At 40.5% G+C, this 22,888-nt stretch overlaps 1 protein-coding gene and 1 pseudogene across 3 annotated transcripts in view; both read right to left on the minus strand.

Annotated features, from left to right (window-relative positions):
* Positions 1-4,761: 4,761 nt before the first annotated feature.
* On the minus strand, positions 4,762-6,418 carry LOC139445601 (uncharacterized; annotated as a pseudogene).
* A 5,689-nt stretch (positions 6,419-12,107) lies between these two features.
* LOC139444600 (cylicin-2-like) overlaps positions 12,108-22,888 on the minus strand; it is a 40,653-nt gene continuing 29,872 nt past the window's right edge. For all 3 annotated transcript variants that reach the window (XM_071225504.1, XM_071225505.1, XM_071225503.1), the window contains 2 exons: positions 21,527-21,856; positions 12,108-15,033 (listed from right to left, as the gene is read on the minus strand). In XM_071225504.1, coding sequence (XP_071081605.1) covers positions 14,857-15,033; positions 21,527-21,856 — 507 coding nt within the window. In that variant the 3' untranslated portion in view covers positions 12,108-14,856. The remainder of the gene's footprint in view (positions 15,034-21,526; positions 21,857-22,888) is intronic.

A 22,888-nucleotide genomic window follows, 5' to 3' on the forward strand; every position in this document is an offset into this window, starting at 1 on the left:
GGAACCCAACTGACAAAGAAGTTACAGCCTGTTAAAGAGTCACCAAGCCGAAAGGCTGAAGAGTCCCAGTGTTAGCGTTTGATTTAATATTATTATTATTCCGCTGATTTTTGTACCAGAGCTAGAAAAATAACCACTGGCTCGATTTTGTTCACATTTTGTGTGTGTATGTGGACCTTTGGGTACTAGTGCCCGCCATAAACCCAAGGCCGTAGGCCCAAAAGCCAAGGGCAGATAACTAAAAGAACAGAATATTTTGAAGATGTATTTCGCCCTATTGCTCCGCAACCGCTTATCCGATTACGCTGAAACCTAGCATGTATCTGCTGCTTGAGCTGCTTGACATTTTTTGTTCTTTGACTTTGGTCATTGGTCACATGGTTTGGCAGCCATATTGGATTCAAGGTTTTCACAGTGTTTTTAGGGTACCTGTCTTCAAATGCAAACAACTTTGAGTCCACTGCATGAAATGCTTTCAAACTTTCTGATAATTGTCTCCATTCATAACGCATCAAACGTTAATAGCCGATTTTGGAATTCTTTTTTAGTTACAGCCGTATCGAATTTTGATTTTGATCATATTTTTCAACGAAATTTTGCTTTAAAGATCATATCTTATAAGGTTCTCCACAGAAACTATTGCAAGTTTTACATGAAGTTAGTGTGCCATATGCATCTCATTTATTGTTATTGGTTGTATGCTAAAAGTAACACCGCTTGGTGGTAATATTTGATCAATACTTGGGACACCCCTGGAACACGCCAATTTCGTAGCGGCGATTTCCGGTGACATCTTTTGACAGAGTTGGAACAAGCCAACCCTTTATGGATTCGAACATGTTCGAGGTCGGGAATGGTTTCAGAACAGACCTGGACACCCTAGCACACGCCAATTTCCTTGCGACGATACCCTGCAAGTGGTGCCTACATTTGACGGAGTTGGTTCAAGTAAACCCTTTGAGGATTCGAACATGGACGTTTGGGCACAGTGTTACTTGGAGCCCGCCATTGCTGCTTGCAGCTTTAATTATTATTATTATTATTTATTATTCCGCCGTTTTTTGTTCCAGAGATAGCAGTTTAACCACTGGCTCGATTTTGTTCAAATTTTGTGTGTGTGTGCAAGTTGTTAGGTACCAGATACCACAAAAATTCCAAGGCCGTAGGCCCAATGGCCAAGGGCAGATAACTGAAAAACAAGTATTTTTTGAAGATATATTTCGCCTTATTGCTCCGCAACCGCTTGTCCGATTACTTCCAAACTTTACACATGTCTGCTGCTTCGGGTGCTTAACATTTTCTGTTCTTTGATCTTGGTCATTGGTCACGTGCTTTGGCAGCCATATTGGATTCAAAGTTTTTACAGGGTTTTGGGGGTACCTGTCTTCAAATCCTATCTCCTCTGAATCCAATGGATGAAATGCATCCAAACTTTCTGAGTACTGTCTCCATGCATATCACATCAAACTCTGTTAGCCGATTTGGGATATCTTTTTTAGTTGCTGCCATATTGGATTCAAGGTTTTCACAGGGTTTTTTGGGTACCTGTCTTCAAATACTATCTCCTCTGAATCCACTGCATGAAATGCTTTCAAACTTTCTGAGAATTGTCTCCACACATAACACACCAAACTCTGTTAGCCGTTTTTGGATATCTGTCTTAGTGACGGCTCTGTTTGATTTTGATTTTGATGATTTCTTTCACCGATTTTTTCCTTTATATAAAGATCACATCTTGTAAGGTTCTCCACAGAAACTATTGAAAGTTTACATGAAGTTAGTCGGGCACATGTATCTCATCTTTTGTTCTTGGCTGCATGCTAAAAGTAACACTGCTTGGTGGTAATATTGACAAAATACCGAATATATCGCTCAGAAAACCTAGGGTTATTTCCCTTTGACCGTCAAGTGTCTTTTGCATTATGTATGCTGCCCTTGAAGATCGGGGTTAGAATTGGTCTTCGGCAACCCACGCTTGTCTTAAGAGGCGATTATCGGGATTCGAACATTGTCTGGGTGGTAAATGGGTTTAGAACACACTGGTTGACTCTGGCACACGCCAATTTCGTAGTGGTGATGTCCTGCAAACGGTGACTATCATTTGCATGAGTTGGTACAAGCAAACCATATGCGGATTCGAACATGGTCGATGTCAAACATGGGTTAAGAACACACTGGGACACATATGGGGATGTCTGACAAGCATTTCATTACATTTGACGGCGTTGGTACAGGCAAACCATTTGAGGATTCGAACATGGTCGAAGTCAAACATGGGTTAAGAACACACTGGGACACATGTGGGGATGTCTGACAAGCAGTTCATTACATTTGACGGTGTTGGTACAGGCAAACCATTTGAGGATTCGAACATGGTCGAAGTCAAACATGGGTTAAGAACACACTGGGACACATGTGGGGATGTCTGACAAGCGGTTCATTACATTTGACGGCGTTGGTACAGGCAAACCATTTGAGGATTCGAACATGGTCGAAGTCAAACATGGGTTAAGAACACACTGGGACACATGTGGGGATGTCTGACAAGCGGTTCATTACATTTGACGGCGTTGGTACAGGCAAACCATTTGAGGATTCGAACATGGTCAAAATTAAACATGGGTTAAGAACACACTGGGACACATGTGGGGATGTCTGACAAGCGGTTCATTACATTTGACGGCGTTGGTACAGGCAAACCATTTGAGGTTTCGAACATGCTCGAAGTCAAACATGGGTTAAGAACACACATGGACACATGTGGGGATGTCTGACAAGCGGTTCATTACATTTGACGGCGTTGGTACAGGCAAACCATATCAGGATTCGAACATGGACGAGGTCGGAAACAGGTTTAGCACTTTATCTCAGCAATACGACATAAACCCGGGGCCCCGACGAACTCAGAACGCTCATCCATTTGACTGGAGCTCAACTGACAAAGACGTTACAGCCTGTTAAAGAGTCACCAAGCCGAAAAGCTGAAGAGTCCCAGTGCTATCGTTCGATTTAATATTATTATTATTCCGCCGATTTTTGTTCCAGAGCTAGCATAATAACCACTGTCTTGATTCTGTTCAAAATTTGTATGTGTATCCAGATACTTATGTACCAGATACCACACAAATTCTAAGGCCGTAGGCCCAAAGACCAAGGGGAGATAACTGAAAAATAAACAATTTTTAAAGCTATATTTAGCCCTATTGCTTCGCAACCGCTTGTCCAATTACTTTCAAACTTTAGATGTGTCTGCTGCTTTGGATGCTTGACATTTTATGTTCTTTGACTTTGGTCATTGGTCACGTGGTTTGGCAGCCATATTGGATTCAATGTTTTCACAGTGTCTTTTGGGTACCTGTTTTTAAATGCATACTCTTCTGAGTCCATTGCATGAAATGTTTTCAAACTTTCTGAGAATGGTCTCCTTACATAGCACATCAAACTCTGTTAGCCGATTTTGGATATCTTTTATATCGACGGACCTATTGGATTTTGATTTTGATAATTTTTTTCACCGAAACTTTACTTTGAAGATCATATCTTGTAAGGTTCTCCACAGACACTATTGAAAGTTTTCATGAAGTTAGTGTGCCATATGCATCTTATTGTTTGTTCTTGGTTGCATGCTAAAAGTAACACCTTTGGTGGTAATATTTGATTAATATTTGGGACACCCCTGGAACACGCCAATTTCGTTGTGGCGATTTCCGGTGACTATTTTGTTACGGAATTGGTACAAGCAAACCCTTAATGGATTCGAACATGTCCGAGGTCGGAAATGGGGTAAGAACAGACTTGGACACCCCGGCACACGACAATTTTGTAGCGGTGATACCCTACAAGTGGTGCCTACATTTGAGGGATTTGGTACAAGGAAACCCTTTGAGGATTCGAACATGGACGTTTGTGCACAGTATAGCTTGGAGCCCGCCATTGCTGCTTTGCAGCTATATTTATTATTATTATTAATAATTCACCCTTCCTTTTCAGCCATCGAGGGGTACAATGTTCGTTGAGACGAGAAAGGAAAAGACTGCTTCAACGTAGATTTATTTACATCACGGATATTATTGTCACATACGCAAGCATTTCACTGTGTTTTCTAAAATAAAAATAAAAAAGCATTTTTAAAATCAGAATGTGTGTATGTTTTATGTTTCAATTCATAGTTATTCACTCTCTTGGTCTAACAATGTGTGATATGAGACACTAGTGTGATACGAGTTACCTCCCTTGGATCAGGCGAGTCAGCCGCTCTCTTGGTCTAACAATGTGATATGAACCACTAGTGTGATACGAGTTACCTCCCTCGGATCAGGCGAGCCTGCCGCTCTCTTGGTCTGACAAATTGATATGAGCCACTAGTGTGATACGAGTTACCTCCCTTGGATCAGACGAGCAGGTCGCTCGCCTCACCCGTATTTCGGTATATGTATTCATACCAACCGGCTTTCTTTGTTTTGACGGGGTTTACCAGTGACAACCGTGAAGGCTAATGACTTGTTTCCAACTGGTTTCGTGGTTATATATATATTTACATATAATATATATATATATATATATATATATATTTACCACAATCAACTCTGGCGGGTTTATCGGAAAAACGCTCGCGAAAGCTGATGTGTGTGTGTGTGTGTGTGTGTTTGCCTTGGGTTTCACTGCAAGACTACAACGTTACTAGATAAAACAAGACATAAAACATATATTTTTATCATAATCATAGAATTTATTGTTTACAAGGGATTAATGCGTCATTGATTATAATTCTGTTACTTCCCGCCTGAGGTGAGGTGGTTCATCTTGCTCCTCCTCCTCACGACGGTGACGGTGAAGGGTGCGGCGGGCATTCCGTCTCCTGCGGAGAAACCACCGCAAAGCGAGTCCCGACGGAATGCCCACCGCAGCCAGGACAGCCATGATGAGGAGTGCCGTCACCTCCGACTTCATCACTGAAAAAGTAATAATTAAATTAAAGTTAAAAATTAAAGTTAAATTAATATAAACTCCAAATCCAAGTATTACATTTATAACTTCAAATTTACCACAGACACGGCACTAAATTATAATAATACTTACCACAACCACGACACTCCTCATCATGATGATCATCATCATCATCATCATCATAGCCATCGCCGTTGCTGATAGTGTAGGGATATGGGGTGATAGGGACTTGCAGATGGGTAAATGAAGTGAAGAATAGGTAAAAAATAAAAAATAAAAAATAAATAAATAAATAAATAAAAAATAAAAAAATAAAAATAAAAAAGTGTAAGAATAAAATTTTAACATTTATTAACTTTAAATCTCATTATCTTCTATATCTGGAGGAGGTGATATATACCTTGTATGATTACCTTTCCTTTTTCGATAAACCAAATAAATAACCATTAACAGAAAGAATATGATAATAATAATAATAATAGTTATACCTACGATAGTAGAATCTGATAACCGAGTGCTTCGGATATCAGCGGTGGAAGTTGGTGAAGAAATATTAGCAACAGAACCGGTAATAATCAGAGTAGATGATTTAACAGAAGAAACAGTAGAAGTTGTGGAGGTGGTAATAGCAACAGGGTTAGTGCCAACAGGGTTAGTAACAACGGGATTAGTAGTTGGAGCAGTAGCTGTAGTAGTCGTAGCTGCAGTAGTAGTAGTAGTAGTAGTAGCAGTAGGGTTAGTAACAACAGGATTAGTAGTTGTGGTAGTTGGTGCAGTAGTAGTAGCTGCAATAGAAGTGGAAGTATTAACCGTAGCAGGAAACAATGAGAGGCTATTAATTCTAACAGTAGAGGAAGTAGGAGGGAGAGTAGTAATGATAGTGGTAGTAGTAGTAGTAGTAGAAGTAGTAGTAGTAGTAGTAGTAGTAGTGAGAGTTAAAGAAATAGCAGTTGTTGATAGCTCTGAAAGCAAAACAATAATAAAACAATATAAAGTTTGTGCAATACAAGATTTCAAAATAAAAGGTTCAACAGAAAATAAAAAGTTTGTGACTAATTACGAAAAATAACAGTCAATCAGACTAAATATATGAAATACTTACCACTGCACCACTTGCCATTCACCGGCACCTGAACGCCAACAACACGGCTGCAGTCGACGTCTCCTATAATTGCCTGTGAATAGAATAGACTAGTCTGTGAACAGGACAGGATAGGACGGGACAGGACAGGACAGAAATAGAATAGCATACCTGCAGTTGTGGAAACAAATCACCGTTGATTAGTAGCAGTGATGGTGAACCGTGAATTCTAATGACGGATATTCCTCGATAGAGTTGACCGGACAAAAGAGAAATTGACTTATGCTGTTCGGTAGAGCATGATAACGTTGATCCTCCGATCCATGAGCACGGCAAAGCATCACCATGTGGAATACCGACAACAACGTAGATCAAAACTATTATCAACATTTTTAAAAAAATTTTTTTCTCTCAATGGTATAAATTAGCGATTTCAACGGTTTTTATATACAATTAATATCGCACTCTGATTGGATATTCAATAACAGCCAAACATTGGCAATACATTAACACATGTGCAAAATGTGATCGTGCTGATTGGATAAAACAATACCACCATACCACAACCCACCCGAAATTGACAGTTCATTGTTATACGTGCAAAATGACACGTAGTGGAGAGATGAAAGCCGCTCACATGAGCGTCATCAAAGGAAAGTCGATAATGGAATGAAATTAAAGCTTTGTTTCAAGTGACAACGAATAACCTTCTTTCTAAGTACAAAGAATAACCAACGAAAATAAAAGAGATACTCACGTTGATAAGCGCAACGACAATTCCAGGCAACTTTGAAGGTTTTTTAATTGTCTCCTTGTTAAATAAATAAACACTTCTCCGTGGATTATAATTGCTCCTGTAAAATCCGTACGAAAATAAATTTTACAGAAAATACTGATATTATTTTCTATCTGTGGATTTTGTAGAATAAAGAGCAAATTTCGTGATGAAATAAAATTTTAAAAAATAGAATGACGAAGTTGCCTAATACCGAAATTATAATCTGTGCGAGTGGGATTTCTCAGCATAAACGAAACGGACATTTTTTCACAGGCAGAGTGAAAAAAAACTTCGCACGCTGCTAGATTTATAGAATCTGACGTCTGAATGGACTTTTGTAGTTGAAAGGTCATCCATTGTGTACGACTATGAAAACATTGTGTAGAGTGATCGAGATGAAAATGAATATAGGATATAGACATTATTTCCTTGCGACTGTTGTAAAACATGTATTATCAGCTGACCTTCTCCTCGTCCCAACCGCCTATTCTGTCCTGACCAACATATATTATCATCTTAAATCTTATAAATTCATTATATACCGTAAACATGTAATAAAGTTGTGAATGGGTGATAGATTTACGTTCTTTACACAATGTGCTATTAATACTGATTGCAATGCATATAGTTAAAATTAAATAATAAAATAAAAACTTACCTTTTCAGAATTTGTTTTGGAACACTCTTTCTTGGAAAAAATGCTCCAATAGATTAACAGATGAAATTATATCCCGAATTTCACCTACTGACAGCTGCACTTGTCCATTTGACTGATTTACAGTTAACACTTCAGTCTGCCGGTTCAAAGTAAAATGTATTGAACAAATATCATAAGTTAACAAAGCGTTATGAAGGTGAAAACTATTTCTATAAATTAAAATTTCGTCTAAAATATAAATTAAAAAAGATTTCAAAATTGGTTTCAGATGATTACACACGCTAATAGAAGTATTTCCGTTATAAAATTCGATGTTATATGTCCAATCAGATTTAAAAGAGATTTCGAACGGCATGACAAGACAGCTGAATACTAAAAAATAAATAAAATCGCATACGCTATATATTTATATGAATCTGTAAAACATTTTTGTGTGTTTTTTCTAACACAACGAACACCGGTGCTATTCAAAGTGCGCGTGACAAATTCATCGTATTTGAACGTATTCTGCTTGGGGATATCTTGTCATTGTATCAGTTGTCAGATTTCGTTAGATAAGATACACAATGGCAACCTACCGCCGTCGTATCAGTTATCAAATTTCGTTAGATAAGATAAATAATTACAGCCTACCGTCGTCGTTAGTAAATAGTAACAGATAAAGAATAGACTCTGGTCTACTGATTGATATTTGCTTTTCCCACACGTGTTGAAATATAAGTTTGCGGCTTGAAAATGAATAAGATTTACTTTTCCCACACAGGTCAACAAAAAAAAAAAAGTAGGATAGAGAAGTATAAAGCGTAGTTGTTATAAAAGAGCGGAGGAATAGTTAAGCTATACATTTTAGTACAGCAAGGGGTACTTCGAAGAAAAAAAAACACCACCAGAAATTAGATTTTTCAAAATGACGTCTAAAGAGGTTTTTTTAAGATCGCTTGGAATACAAAGTGAAACCGCTGAACCAAACAATCGATCAGTGCTTTTAGTGGAAAAACAAATTCGTTGTTTGGAAGCTCAGACGTTAATTGCTGATTATTATAAAAGAAAAGAAAAACTTCGAAATAAGGTGAGAAGAGTGGCAAGAAGAACACATACCTTCTGCAGAAAATATAAACGTTATTCATAAAACAAAGAACAAGAAAGTGGTTGTGAGAAAATTCAACAGAACACTGTTATGTGTTTTACCTACCAACGATTCACTGAGTGAACTGTTTTCGTGTACAGTAAAACACGAGGATATGACGAAACTTGTGCAAGAAAAACTTGAGGATATGACAAAGAACAAGAAGAAAAAGTAGATGTGGGAAAATTCAATAGCACTCTTGGAGTGATTTACTTGCCAACGATTCGCTTCGGGAACTGTTTTCATGTATAGTAAAACTCGAAAATATTACGAAACATACGAGTAAAAACTTGAGGTTGTTGAAAAAATGTGACAGACATACACTCGTTCGTACATTCGATGAAATATGAACAGTTATTGTTAAACTCTAATTTGCTATGATCTGAGCTTTTTCTTGTGTCAAACACTGTATCGGGAAGCGATCGGCAAGTTAGTGATTTAGTTAAAAGTATATATTAATTGATCCTGACTGATTTATGTTTATATATATATATGTAATCAGGAGAAGCATTTTCATAAGCCAGCTCGGCTTGTTTGCTAAATACTGTCATGAACAATTGATGGAATAAATATGATTAAACCAAATATGAACTGAGCGGATGGTTAATTCAAACGGAATATATGGAGGAAATGATTAATGAAACAGTGTTGATCAGTCAAAAGGTAAGTTCACTTTATTTTTCATTATTATTATTACATCAAATAGTTATATGTCATAAAGCAGAAAACATACGAATTACACATCTGTCGATGGGTATAATGTATACTTTCTACTCAAGTTCTAACATAATGACGAACACAAGTAACAGCGACTAGTTGGTGATCGTCTAAAAGCAACCTTTAACCCTTAGTGTTACGTTAGCATACTGAAACAGATAAAAAGTTAAAGAGTGATAGAAATGTTAATAGATAAAGGTTAATGAATGCCACTATGAACAATAACATAATATTTTAACACTTAGTGAAACGTGAATGAAGTAGAGAAAAATGATTATAAATGAATTGACTTCGGTGAAAGGGTTAACAGGTTCAGTGGTTAAAACCCACACACGAATATATTTACTCTTGCGTGTAAAGAGTGGGTAAGAGAGAGAGCTACCTCTAGTGTATTGATACTAATGAGCGGTGCCATATTTACATGTTTGAACAGAGCGAATATATATACAGAGCCAGCCTTACTGCTAGTCTCCTTTAGCAAAATTTGCTTCTATTATGTGAAAGGTATTGACTGACCTCTGTGGTATGCTCCACAAGAATGCTTTTGTTTGTTTCTTTACTCTACGCTCCACAGGAATGCTTTTGTTAGAAAAATTCCATGCTCCACAGGAATGCTTTTGTTAGAAAAATTCCATGCTCCACAGGAATTTGTTGAAATTCTATGCTCCACAGGAATGCTTTTGTTGGTGCTCCACGCTCCACAGGAATGCTTTTGTCCGGAAGGTATTACTTTCTCTCTACTAATACTTCATCGAACGTTGCAGCCCTCTGTGGTACATTTCCAGGTGGGTGGCAATCTGGCGCTTCACGTTCAATCTGTACAGACATCGTTCATGTAGAACCTGCTGCCCTCCTCTCTGTGACCGTACACATTCTGCTCTAACTGGGTTTGCCATTTTGAATGTAATGCTAACCATTTTAAGTATCTTTTATAGAACTGAACTGACAATAACAGCATATACGGAGAAACAACAAAGATGTTTGCAGGGACAACTACGCCAGGATTCCTGAATTTTGTTTTAAACATCACAACAAACCAGGGGCGGTCGGGTAGCCTAGTGGTTAAAGCGTTCGCTCGTCACGCCGAAGACGCGGGTTCGATTCCCCATATGGGTACAATGTGTGAAGCCCATTTCTGGTGTCCCCCGCCGTGATGTTGCTGGAATATTGCTAAAAGCGGCGTAAAACCAAACTCACTCACTCACTCACTCACAACAAACCAAGCAGGTTAGATAATCACTTTATAGCCTCAGCAACCTAAGCTTGTCGTAAGCGGTGATTTACGAGATGTCTTTGTTGATGCACGTCATCATATCCAAACTGCGTAGATCTAAATGCTCATGATGTAAAAAAAATGCATTGTCTTGTCCAGACTCGATTACTTAAAGATCATCGTAAAACACATTAATCCCCTCCCCAACCAAACCAGAGTTACAGAACACCCTCCACGAAACTGTATGACAAGAGGGATGTCTTCAACTTTCCAATTTAGTCACCTTTCCCTTTTTATTGGGGCACGGGTGGCCCAGTCGTCGAAGGCGCCGAAATTCGCGGTGCAGAGTTGCGTACCTTGGGTACGCCAGAAACCTATGATTGTGGGTTCGAATCCCGGTTCGCCCCGATTATGTTTCTAGGTTTGTTAGCACCATACCCGCGCTCGTGGGTTTCACCGAAGTGGTAAACGTCTCATACCTGCATCACTTCGGGCTTTCCTCCCACATTAAGCTGACACGCCGCGATATAACTGAAATCCTGTTATACGCGGCATACATACGTTAAACGCAACTCACTCACTCACCAGTTTAATTATGGAAATAGTTTTGTCGCTTTTAATTAAATTCCGCCTCAGTCAGCATTATTCCAACTGTAATGTCGGTCTGTAAATAATAGTATTGACAACGTAAACCAGTGGCTGATATGGTGAGCAACGTTCTACACCGTCGTGATATGATGACATCCATTCCGCCAAGTCACCGAGTCGCCTCGCACGTCAAGCAAGGAGAACATGGGATCAACCTGACCTGGAGTCCCCACAGGGTTTTTAGCTCTGTGACGCTGACGTACATTCTGATGAGTGAGTTGGATTTAACGCTAGATTTAACGGCATTGCAGTTATATCATGGCGTGTCAACTTGATGTGGGAGGAAATCCCGAAGTGTTGCAGGTCTTAGACGTTTACAACTTTGGTGAAACCAAGGAGCACGGGTTGGATTGGAACCCACAATCATAGGATTCTGGACTGCCCAAGGGACGTAACCCTGCACAACGAATTGCGTCGCCTTAGACTACTGGGGCACCCGTGCCCCTCTCCCGCGAAGACTCACAGTAGCTGAACACATTGCATCCATACGGCGAGACTTTGAAAACCAATATCTTATCCCTATGAAATACCTGTAGTCCTGCACCATGACTGTGGCATATATTTATTTTATGAAAAAAATTCTAGTTATAGAGTCAAGAAGAATATTGTGTATTATAAGATTTCATAGACTAAATGTTAAAGACACCTGCAGTAGTTTAACATGAATATCCCACCCAGACACAGTTTACTGGCTCGAGCCGACCAGTCCTTGTTTTATCTCCTTAATGCAGAGCGCCAGGCAGGATAACAACAAGTACAATATAACGTCTGTTGGCATGATGCGGCCGGGGTTCGAACCGGCGATCTTCCGCTCTCCGGGCAGACGCTCTATCCGCTAGACCACGGAGACGGCTATGTTACGGTGTATATTCTTTAATGACATGCTAGAGGTTTCTATCCTCGTTAGGGGCGTGGAACTAAAAACAAGAAACCAGATCGTATATTTTAGAAGAGTTTATTACCAACGAACAACAAAACAACCCGGAGAGTAATTTACTTTGTCTCAGAAGACAGGAAGCGCTGAAGGCGCCTTCAGATCGCTAACTCGGGGTGAGTTTTCTCAACAATATATCTCTCTCCCAGCCAGGAAAGCCATACAGGGCTAAACAAACAACGAACAATTATTGTTCAACAGGATGACATGAGGTGACATGTATCAACATGCGCAGTTATCAATTACGTTAACAGATATAAACAGCAGAATTAGAAATTAAAAGAAATGAAAATAAACAAATATACACTAAATTAAATTTCTTATTGCTATAGTCTTCCAAATATGGGTCATACTCATGAATTTGCTTTACTGTTTCCCCTTCAACAGTGGCACAGCCTGGTATTTCTAGTTGCCACAGTTTTGAAAACAATACCCCCAACCTCCAGCCCCTTTTTCTGCCCCTACGCAGGAAATTTTAGTTTGATAAAGTTTCGTAACATAAAACAGTTAGACGTGCATTTCCAAAACAATCCTGGCATGCTATTGTTTTAAACATAACATTGTAAACATTCGGCAATCAGCCAAAACTCAACTCTGACATTTCTTTCCAATGCAATTAACTATCTAACTGTGTTAAATGTATATTCTGAATTAGGTATGCAATTATGTTCTCCCCAAACATGTCTGTCAAGACAATCCCATAACTAAAATGTTAAACTCGTCTATAGATGAATCAGCATATGCGTATTAAGTCAATTTTTCTCGGTACACTTACAATAGAATAAAATAAAATTGAAAGTTTCTCGTCGAAATATTGAAATTAACGCTCTGATGAGCATAATAAGAATTTATTTGGATTATAGAAGCTTATCTCGTTTATTTCCGATCTCACTTCAGACTTCTGTGTACACGTGACAGAGAGGAAGACATCACACACATGGAACAATGGGATTTGGAGACTTGGCTCCGGTACATATTGTAATAAGGCACATTATGGTGAAAGCCGACCACCGCCAACATAATATAGCACCAGTCCGGTTGAGATTATTCATTATTGCGTCATTTTGTAAACATGGGCATCCAGGGAGTCTATTTATATAGCATCACAAATGGGGTAGTCCTTATTTCACTACTTTCACAAAGGATGTTATAAATGATATCATAAACGACTTTAACTGCACTGCACGTACAGTTTGACCTTGACCCTAGCATACTGACCTTGACCTTAGTTATCGGAAAGTCTGAAGATCACGTGAGTGTGTAAGTGCAGTTTTTCGTATTTCTGTCGCATGCCACCATCTTGAATTTTCCCCGGACCTTATTTGGTACACTAAATATTAGCATCACTTTTTTCCTTATTCAGTGTGATCACGATAGACAAATATATACGTGCCTATATATAAACATATAGTACGGTAGAAAAGTGTAAAACAAACAGGAAGCCTGGAGATGTGAAAGACATAAATTAAACAGACATACATTATATATAAATAACAGTTGATATTCGAATATATTTTACATGTGCCTACACACACAGGAACTTGGAATGAAAACATTAGCAGCGGCACGATATATGGCTACAACCAGTGTCAGTAATATACTCCTGATACTGGTTGTGGTCATATATAGAACTTGTAGCTGCCGATGTTTGCGTTACAAGCCCAGTGCCTACACTGCGGCATATTGAGTATACGTATGAATAAGCCCCTTTCCTCTATTTGAGAAGCTGTAACAAGACAAAATCTTTTACAAGTTTTCCACATATTTTGACAGCTGGCGATTCGTTTAAAAAATCGATTTATAAATATTCCTGAATAATAGCAAGTGTGCGTGATTTAATCATCGCAGAAATATATACTACAAAAAAAGTTGACATGTTAACGAAGGAACAGGCAAAGCAAAATCGCACCATCAGCTCTAATAATTTCGTGAACAATAGCCACTCGTGACTGACGCTTCATATTGTCAATATTTCCCCCGTGTGTAACAGCCTATCAGCTAGCAGATGTCATTATAACATGTCGATTTCATCTTTGTATTTCAAACAAAGACAACAAATGCCCGGATGAAACTGCAGCAGCTGCAGCACCGCTCAACCATCGCATGACGAGGTCAAAACGAGGCTATGTCACATGACATGCAACAGGTGCCCTGGAAAGTGGGCGGTGCCTCACTGTGCAGGTATTTCATATGATGTCTACTCCCAAACGATCCCTAGAAGTTGTCGCGCAGTGGTCGATATATATTGCGATAAACGAATACCAGTTCCGAACGTTAGACTGAATAAACTCATATGTATCTAAACGTATGCTAACATTCAAGTTTTATATATTATATTCATTGCTATTTATATATTATACATGATGATCAATCAAGTCACCATTTGATTGCTTGTATATCGATATCGATTAACCAGAACATGCGTAATCAATCAGGTTTCAACCCATACCATATATTTATGCAGACCATTTTTAGAATGTATATGGGGCATTTTTTTTTTTATAGTTTAACATTACGTTTATAAACAGTCACGGAAAACAACACATTTTAAGGTCTTGCAAACTCACCCGAGAATATTTTTTTTCATATTTTGTTTCAAACGTAACCTCATGCAACGATCTTTCTAATGCAAACCACACCACAGAACTGTATCAGAGTTAGAAAACCAAGAGCAACTGTTCTTGGAACAGCCGAAAGTTTTTTATTGACTACAAGGTCAAGGACGTTACGTCATTCCGGTTCCTATAGGCCTCGCTACAGAATGGTGCAGCAAAGCATGCCAGGTTGCGAATCCTGCAGCTTACTCTCCTTCACATCTCCGTTTTTATTGATGAGTGGAGAGTTCTCGCTCTTGACAGGTGCGTCCTTGATCTCTAGCTTCTTGAGCTCAGTCTCGTCCGTATCAGCTGGCTTATCGGGATTTTCTTTCTCCTGAAAAAGGAGAGAATATTTGTTTTTATGTAAATGTTAGTTACATGATCTTTCCAGGTGGGTACAAACCTCCCCTCCCCCTTATCCTTTTTTCAAATTAAAAAAAAACACAAGTCAAATTTCAATCCACAAATGCAGAACGAAAACCTATAGAACACGTTCCTGAGTATAAAAGGGTGCGTTTGAAGTTAAATTATTTAAATATAATAAAACACACAAAAAAACCTTCGAACTATTATTTACGTACACCACAATATTTTTAAACTGTTGAATCTGATACTAAATACGATCTTATTTGCGTCCTGCATAACTCACTGCTGTGTCCCGAATATGTCCCAAATAGCCTCTAAATAGAACCCCCGAATCCCGCGTGCCAGAAGGGGTCAGGGCATGTTACTTATTTGAAACATTCCCGACCGTGGTTCAAACAATATTGTTATGTTCAATATAAGCTACATGGAGGCGACCTTTAAACCGAGCCTCCCCAAATCCATTAAGTCATCTCGTACGTGAAGATCCGGGGTAGAATAGGTCTTCAGCAACCCATGCTTGCCGTAAAAGGCGACTATGTTTGTCGTAAAAGGCGACTAACGGGATCGGGTGGTCAGGCTCGCTGACTTGGTTGATGCATGTCATCGGTCACTCGATTATTTACAGACCGCCGTCATATAGCTGGAATATTGCTGAGTGCGACGTTAAACAACAAACAAATTAAACAAACAAACCTCGTACGACAACCATAGGTTATTTGGGACCCATTCCCACCTGGAACCCACGCGTGGGTACATAGCGTTTAAGAAGAATCAACATTGGACAAAACGAATGTTTTATCATCTCAGTGTAAACTGACGGACAAAAGAAAGCGTACACATGAACATTGGTTTTGAACAAAGTAGCTCAGAGATTGTCAAAACGTTACTAGGCTTGAAGCAGGCACCGAAACACTGCAAACCTAACGTTCAAACATAACAATGATACCTGTATCAAATACATCACCATCGAATAACCTGTTCTAATTTGGGTGTATACTTTCTTTTGCCCTTCAATATATTTTGGTAACCACCATTTGCCGTCTCTGGACATAAAACAACTTAAACTTTTCTTTTACTTAAACGACTCGTGTTCATATATTTGTTACAAAAATACCCTTTGATGCGATCCTTTATATATCTGGAGATATTTTTGAAAACATAAAACAAAACAAAATGGTCACACCAACCGCACCCTAATGACATCTTTGAACATTCAGTTTTTGATCAGATTAACCATTTGCACGAAAAACTCTCACGGATGCAGTGCGTTGTAGAGAATGTGTCCGGTAGTATCAACCTGTTAAAGCTTGGATCGCCACTATCAGTCTCATAATTAAATATATAATTAATTATAGTTTAATCAACAAAGATAAACAGACACTGAACTGTTTTACAATGTACAGATCTACAATGTAACATAAATATTCACAACGATCATTAACTAGTATTGGTTCATTAAACACGAGTTAATATACCTGGACCCCTGAGGCTGTTCACAAGAAATGAAATTCAATAGAATTCAGATATTCCTTCCAAGTAAGTAATTAGATGAAAATTATGATATTATGCTAATTATTTACCAACAAACTGAAAAAATCAATATTCATTATAACAGTTTTTCTATTCTAGGAATTATAAAAGCCTTCTCACCGATGCACGACAATGTACTGTATCAATTTAACATTACAAACTATGTTTATAACGAACACGCTTCTAACGAACTGACAGATATAACGAACTTTTTTTTTAGTCCCGGCCATTTAATGTTTATATGCTGTATATATGCTTATAACGGACTACGGTTATTATGAACTAAAATTAATGGTCCCTTTGAGTTCATTACAACCGTAGTTTACTGTAGTTATATTTACACACGGTTTTGTCCTCACGAAGTAATGATGTATATACACGGGCTACACGAAGCGCACTTAGCGGGAAGGCAGGATTATGTATTAAGTATGGTGCGTCTAGAGCCAGTGTGATACTTAAATCACGATAAACACACGACCCCTACCCATACATCCTCGTTTATGTTATGATAAATACTCTGGACCTTATACCACCATACCCTCGCTTCTGAAGTGACGTCAACACTAGGTCTCCTATCTCTTAACACATATCTCATGAGATTAATTTTTAGCGTCGTGTCATTGGAATCGGGTTAAAACAGGGTCCAGGATATTTGTCACGTGATCAAGTGTGAACACTGTCCCCTGGCTTAATGACGGGAACAAGTTGGCGAAACACAACCACATTAGATCATGTCGCCCAAACACAGCCATTGAAAAGAGGTCGCCCAAACATCACCTGATAATAGAATGGATATATAATACCCGGGATTACCGAGGATGCTGCGCTTATTTAGCCCTCCTATCGTTTCACTTTCACGGAAGGTTAATAATAACTTATGTTCTGGTTACTGTCGCCCTTTCTGAAGATCGCCGGCGACACTGGCTAACTCAAATACATTTTCTCGTGGAAATAAGTGCACGGATGCTCGCATCATATCCGTCTATCTGACACTGGACGGACGCCCATGTCACATCACCCAAGCCAATATTAAACGGGTATCGTCTCCAATCCTTGTGAAAAAATCCCAAGTATGGGAATTAAGTGCTACTAGTTGAATGTGGTTACAGAGTAACTATAGAATATGTGCTAAAACTTACTTATTACATGTACTTACTTAAACTAACTGTATTTAAACAATACAATGGTAGTTTTACTATCAATAGAGCGAACGCAGAATAACAAAGCGCATGTTTGAAACCTGCTTCAGATACGGCGGGGGGAGTCAGGTGAATAATGTGCGTATAAATGTATGTGTCACAAGCAAAACCGCCTCGGTAATACTCGTAATGCTCGACGGGTTTGTGTACACTATACAATAATTTCAACATGATTTTGTCTCTTGTACTCAGTAATATTCCAGCTATAAGACGGCGGTCCGAAATATTCAAGTCTGGACCTGAAAGTCCAGTGGCTGACATCGTGAGCATCGAACTACGCAATTGGAATACGATGCCGTGCTTCAACAAGTCAGATAGCCTGGCCACCCGATCCTTTTAGCCGCCTCTTGAGCCAAGAATAGGTTGCTCAAGATCAACTGGAACCCGAATCGTTATTTTGAACCAACGCATCAAGTTAAGGCCTGGTTCAAGAAGGACGGTAACGAGCGAATGCTCAGACCAATGAGCGCTCAGTTTGCATCGCAGAAACGGCTTTGTTTCTTGCTTGACTTTGCGTTAGGACTATCTGCTCTATGCATATTGCATAAATGACAGGAAATGGTCGAGTTCGCACACGTTCATTCATGGTTCATTCGACCTTTCATAACGCGCCGTTATACACCTAGCTTATAAGCCTGTGCATATCCGGGTTAGAATAGGTCTTCAGCAACCGGTTGGCGACTAACGGGATCGGGTGGTCGGGTTGTATCCAAAATATGTAGATCGATACTCTGGTCTGGACAGTATTTACAGACCGCCGTCACATAGCTGGAATATTGCGGTGCAGCGTTAAACAACAATTTGAGTGAGTGAGTGAGTGAGTTTGATTTTACGCCGCTTTTAGCAAAATTCCAGCAATATCACGGCTGGGGACACCAGAAATGGGCTTCACACATTGTACCCATGTCGGGAATCGAACACGGGTCTTCGGCGTGACGAGCGAACGGTTTAACCACTAGGCTACCCGACCGCCCCGTTAAACAACAAAGAAACAAAGAAGCGACGTATGTGCTCCAGCCTGATGGAGGAACATTGTGTACGCTAGTTTCAACAAATGAAGCGCCACATTACACCACGCTATGTATATCAACCACCTCTTTAACCTGGCCAGGCCAGTAAGTGTAATATTGCTGTCCAAGTTACCTTGAACAACTTAGCCCTGGCATACATCTTCTGAGTTGCGACATTTCTTGTATCAAGAAATTAGCTCATGGCTTTGAATATTTCATAGGCTCGGACTATGTCCTGTGGACTGAGACAATGACCTATGGACGTCTTACTTACCTGTATATTAATCAGTATACTATTTCTTGAAAAATATTACACACTTATTAATATTTCTGAAAGCTTGGAATGCTTCTTATGATCAGGAAAAAGCTAATGGCTTCGGACATTTCTAATGATCTAAGGCAGTGCTAATGACTGCGGAGTCACTTTCAATCACGGTTGACTAAACTTAGTGTACTTATTATTATTGTAATAAAAGTGCTTTTAGTAAGGTTCATAATGACATTGCCCAGAAGGCCACCTTTTCAGCTAGGGCACGTAGCTATCCATATTGTAATCCAGATCGATATATTAGTCATGTGTATCGCATTCTGCCAGAAAACACACTGGGAGTATGCAAATAATAGGTTCACATTCTGTGAGTGTCAGCTTGCTCCCTTCAGCCTGTGTCATATTGCACGGTCGCACTAGACGCCATTGTTCCCTGCACGTCTTTTGGATGCAGTAGATGGCACCAAGCACTGATTCTATCGTATACTCAATGTCCATACGCGGACACAGTTAATGTCCATACGCGGACACAGTTAATGTCTATACGCGGACACAGTTAATGTCCATATGCAGACACAGTTAATGTCCATGCGCGGACACAGTTAATGTCTATACGCGGACACAGTTAATGTCTATACGCGGACACAGTTAATGTCCATACGCGGACACAGTTAATGTCCATGCGCGGACACAGTTAATGTCCATGCGCGGACACAGTAAATGTCTATACGCGGACACAGTTAATGTCCATGCGCGGACACAGTCAGTTAGTGTCCATACGCGGACACAGTTAATGTCCATACGCGGACACAGTTAATGTCTATACGCGGACAAAGTTAATGTCCATACGCGGACACAGTTAATGTCCATACGCGGACACAGTTAATGTCCATGCGCGGACACAGTCAGTTAGTGTCCATACGCGGACACAGTAAATGTCCATACGCGGACACAGTTAATGTCCATACGCGGACACAGTAAATGTCCATACGCGGACACAGTTAATGTCCATACGCAGACACAGTTAATGTCCATGCGCGGACACAGTTAATGTCCATGCGCGGACACAGTTAATGTCCATACGCGGACACAGTTAATGTCCATGCGCGGACACAGTCAGTTAGTGTCCATACGCGGACACAGTTAATGTCCATACGCGGACACAGTTAATGTCCATACGCGGACACAGTTAATGTCCATACGCGGACACAGTTAATGTCCATACGCGGACACAGTTAATGTCCATGCGCGGACACAGTCAGTTAGTGTCCATACGCGGACACAGTTAATGTCCATACGCGGACACAGTTAATGTCCATACGCGGACACAGTTAATGTCTATACGCGGACACAGTTAATGTCCATGCGCGGACACAGTCAGTTAGTGTCCATACGCGGACACAGTTAATGTCCATACGCGGACACAGTTAATGTCTATACGCGGACACAGTTAATGTCCATACGCCGACACAGTTAATGTCCATACGCGGACACAGTTAATGTCCATACGCGGACACAGTTAATGTCCATACGCGGACACAGTAAATGTCCATGCGCGGACACAGTTAATGTCCATACGCGGACACAGTTAATGTCCATGCGCGGACACAGTCAGTTAGTGTCCATGCGCGGACACAGTTAATGTCCATACGCGGACACAGTTAATGTCCATATGCAGACACAGTTAATGTCCATCCGCGGACACAGTTAATGTCTATACGCGGACACAGTTAATGTCCATACGCGGACACAGTTAATGTCTATACGCGGACACAGTTAATGTCCATACGCGGACACAGTTAATGTCCATATGCAGACACAGTTAATGTCCATACGCGGACACAGTTAATGTCTATACGCGGACACAGTTAATGTCCATACGCGGACACAGTTAATGTCCATGCGCGGACACAGTTAATGTCCATGCGCGGACACAGTTAATGTCCATACGCGGACACAGTTAATGTCCATACGCGGACACAGTTAATGTCCATACGCGGACACAGTTAATGTCTATACGCGGACACAGTTAATGTCCATACGCGGACACAGTTAATGTCCATACGCGGATACAGTTAATGTCCATACGCGGACACAGTTAATGTCCATGCGCGGACACAGTAAATGTCCATACGCGGATACAGTTAATGTCCATACGCGGACACAGTTAATGTCCATGCGCGGACACAGTAAATGTCCATACGCGGATACAGTTAATGTCCATACGCGGACACAGTTAATGTCCATGCGCGGACACAGTTAATGTCCATAGGCGGACACAGTTGATGTCCATGCACGGACACAGTAAACAGTTTACAGTGGACCTTGGTTATGAAATGTTGATAATAGAGATAATACAGAACACACATCCAAGTAGATACAAGTTCTCTACACACGTCCTACACCGAGTCACAAGGTCAAGGGTTAAAGTCACATGCACCCATTGTCCCGTACCTGTGCAGCTGGTTGACTGGTCTTTGGGTCATTGCTAGGAGCAGCTGCTACATGGTTGCTAGGGACAAAGCCCCCATCCGGGTACTCTTCGTCCTTGACATGATCCTTAACTGGTTCCGGTTTCTTGGGAACCGAGCTCGCCATCGCGGCCAATGTAGTGCCCTCTTTAAATACTTTCGGCGGAGGCGTGGTCTGGTCGGCGCCTGGAGCGTCCACGATGGGTTGCTGGTCTTCAGGTTTGGCGTCATCGACAGCGGCATCACTGTCTTTCTTCTTGTCCTTCTTGTCTTTCTTGTCCTTCTTGGACTTTTTCAAGAAATTGAACGGCATCTAAGAAAGTAAGTCATATTGAGAGAAGGGTGCTGGCAAGAGTGCCCCCAGCTCGCGTTGTCAGTTTTGTGGGGATGTCTGTCATGGCGGCGTGGTACTATAGGGACGTCAGTGTGGTGATCGAGGTATCGTGCCCCACGTCCTGCCAGTTCCAATAGACTTATAAAACTGTCGGCCAGAATCTACACAAGTGAATTTGTACTGTCGGTCAGATTCTACACAACCGCATTTGTACTGTCGGTCAGATTCTACACAACTGCATTTGTACTGTCGGTCAGATTCTACACAACTGCATTTGTACTGTCGGTCAGATTCTACATAACCGCATTTGTACTGTCGGTCAGATTCTACACAACTGCATTTGTACTGTCGGTTAGATTCTACACAACTGCATTTGTACTGTCGGTCAGATTCTACACAACTGCATTTGTACTGTCGGTTAGATTCTACACAACTGCATTTGTACTGTCGGTCAGATTCTACACAACCGCATTTGTACTGTCGGTCAGATTCTACACAACCGCATTTGTACTGTCGGTCAGACCCTATACAGCCATAATAACACCGATGGTCAGATGACATTTACGCGACCACAAATCTTTACTCACTTTGAAGAAATGTATAGCACACATCCTAGAATACATTTCACCAACACAGAGGATCACAGTGATCCACGCCAGCCATGGTACTCAACACAGAGGATCACGGTGATCCACGCCAGCCTTGGTACTCAACACAGAGGATCACAGTCATCCACGCCAGTCTTCGTACTCAACACAGAGGATCACGGTGATCCACGCCAGCCTTGGTACTCAACACAGAGGATCACGGTGATCCACGCCAGCCTTGGTACGCAACCAGAGGATCACAGTCATCCACGCCAGTCTTGGTACGCAACACAGAAGATCACGGTGATCCACGCCAGCCATGGTACTCAACCAGAGGATCACTGTGATCCACGCCAGCCTTGGTACTCAACACAGAGATCACAGTGATCCACGCCAGCTTTGGTACTCAACCAGAGGATCACAG

This window comes from Haliotis cracherodii, unplaced genomic scaffold (assembly GCF_022045235.1).
Source record: "Haliotis cracherodii isolate W230 unplaced genomic scaffold, xgHalCrac1.p SCAF_6, whole genome shotgun sequence".
NCBI lineage: Eukaryota > Metazoa > Mollusca > Gastropoda > Lepetellida > Haliotidae > Haliotis > Haliotis cracherodii.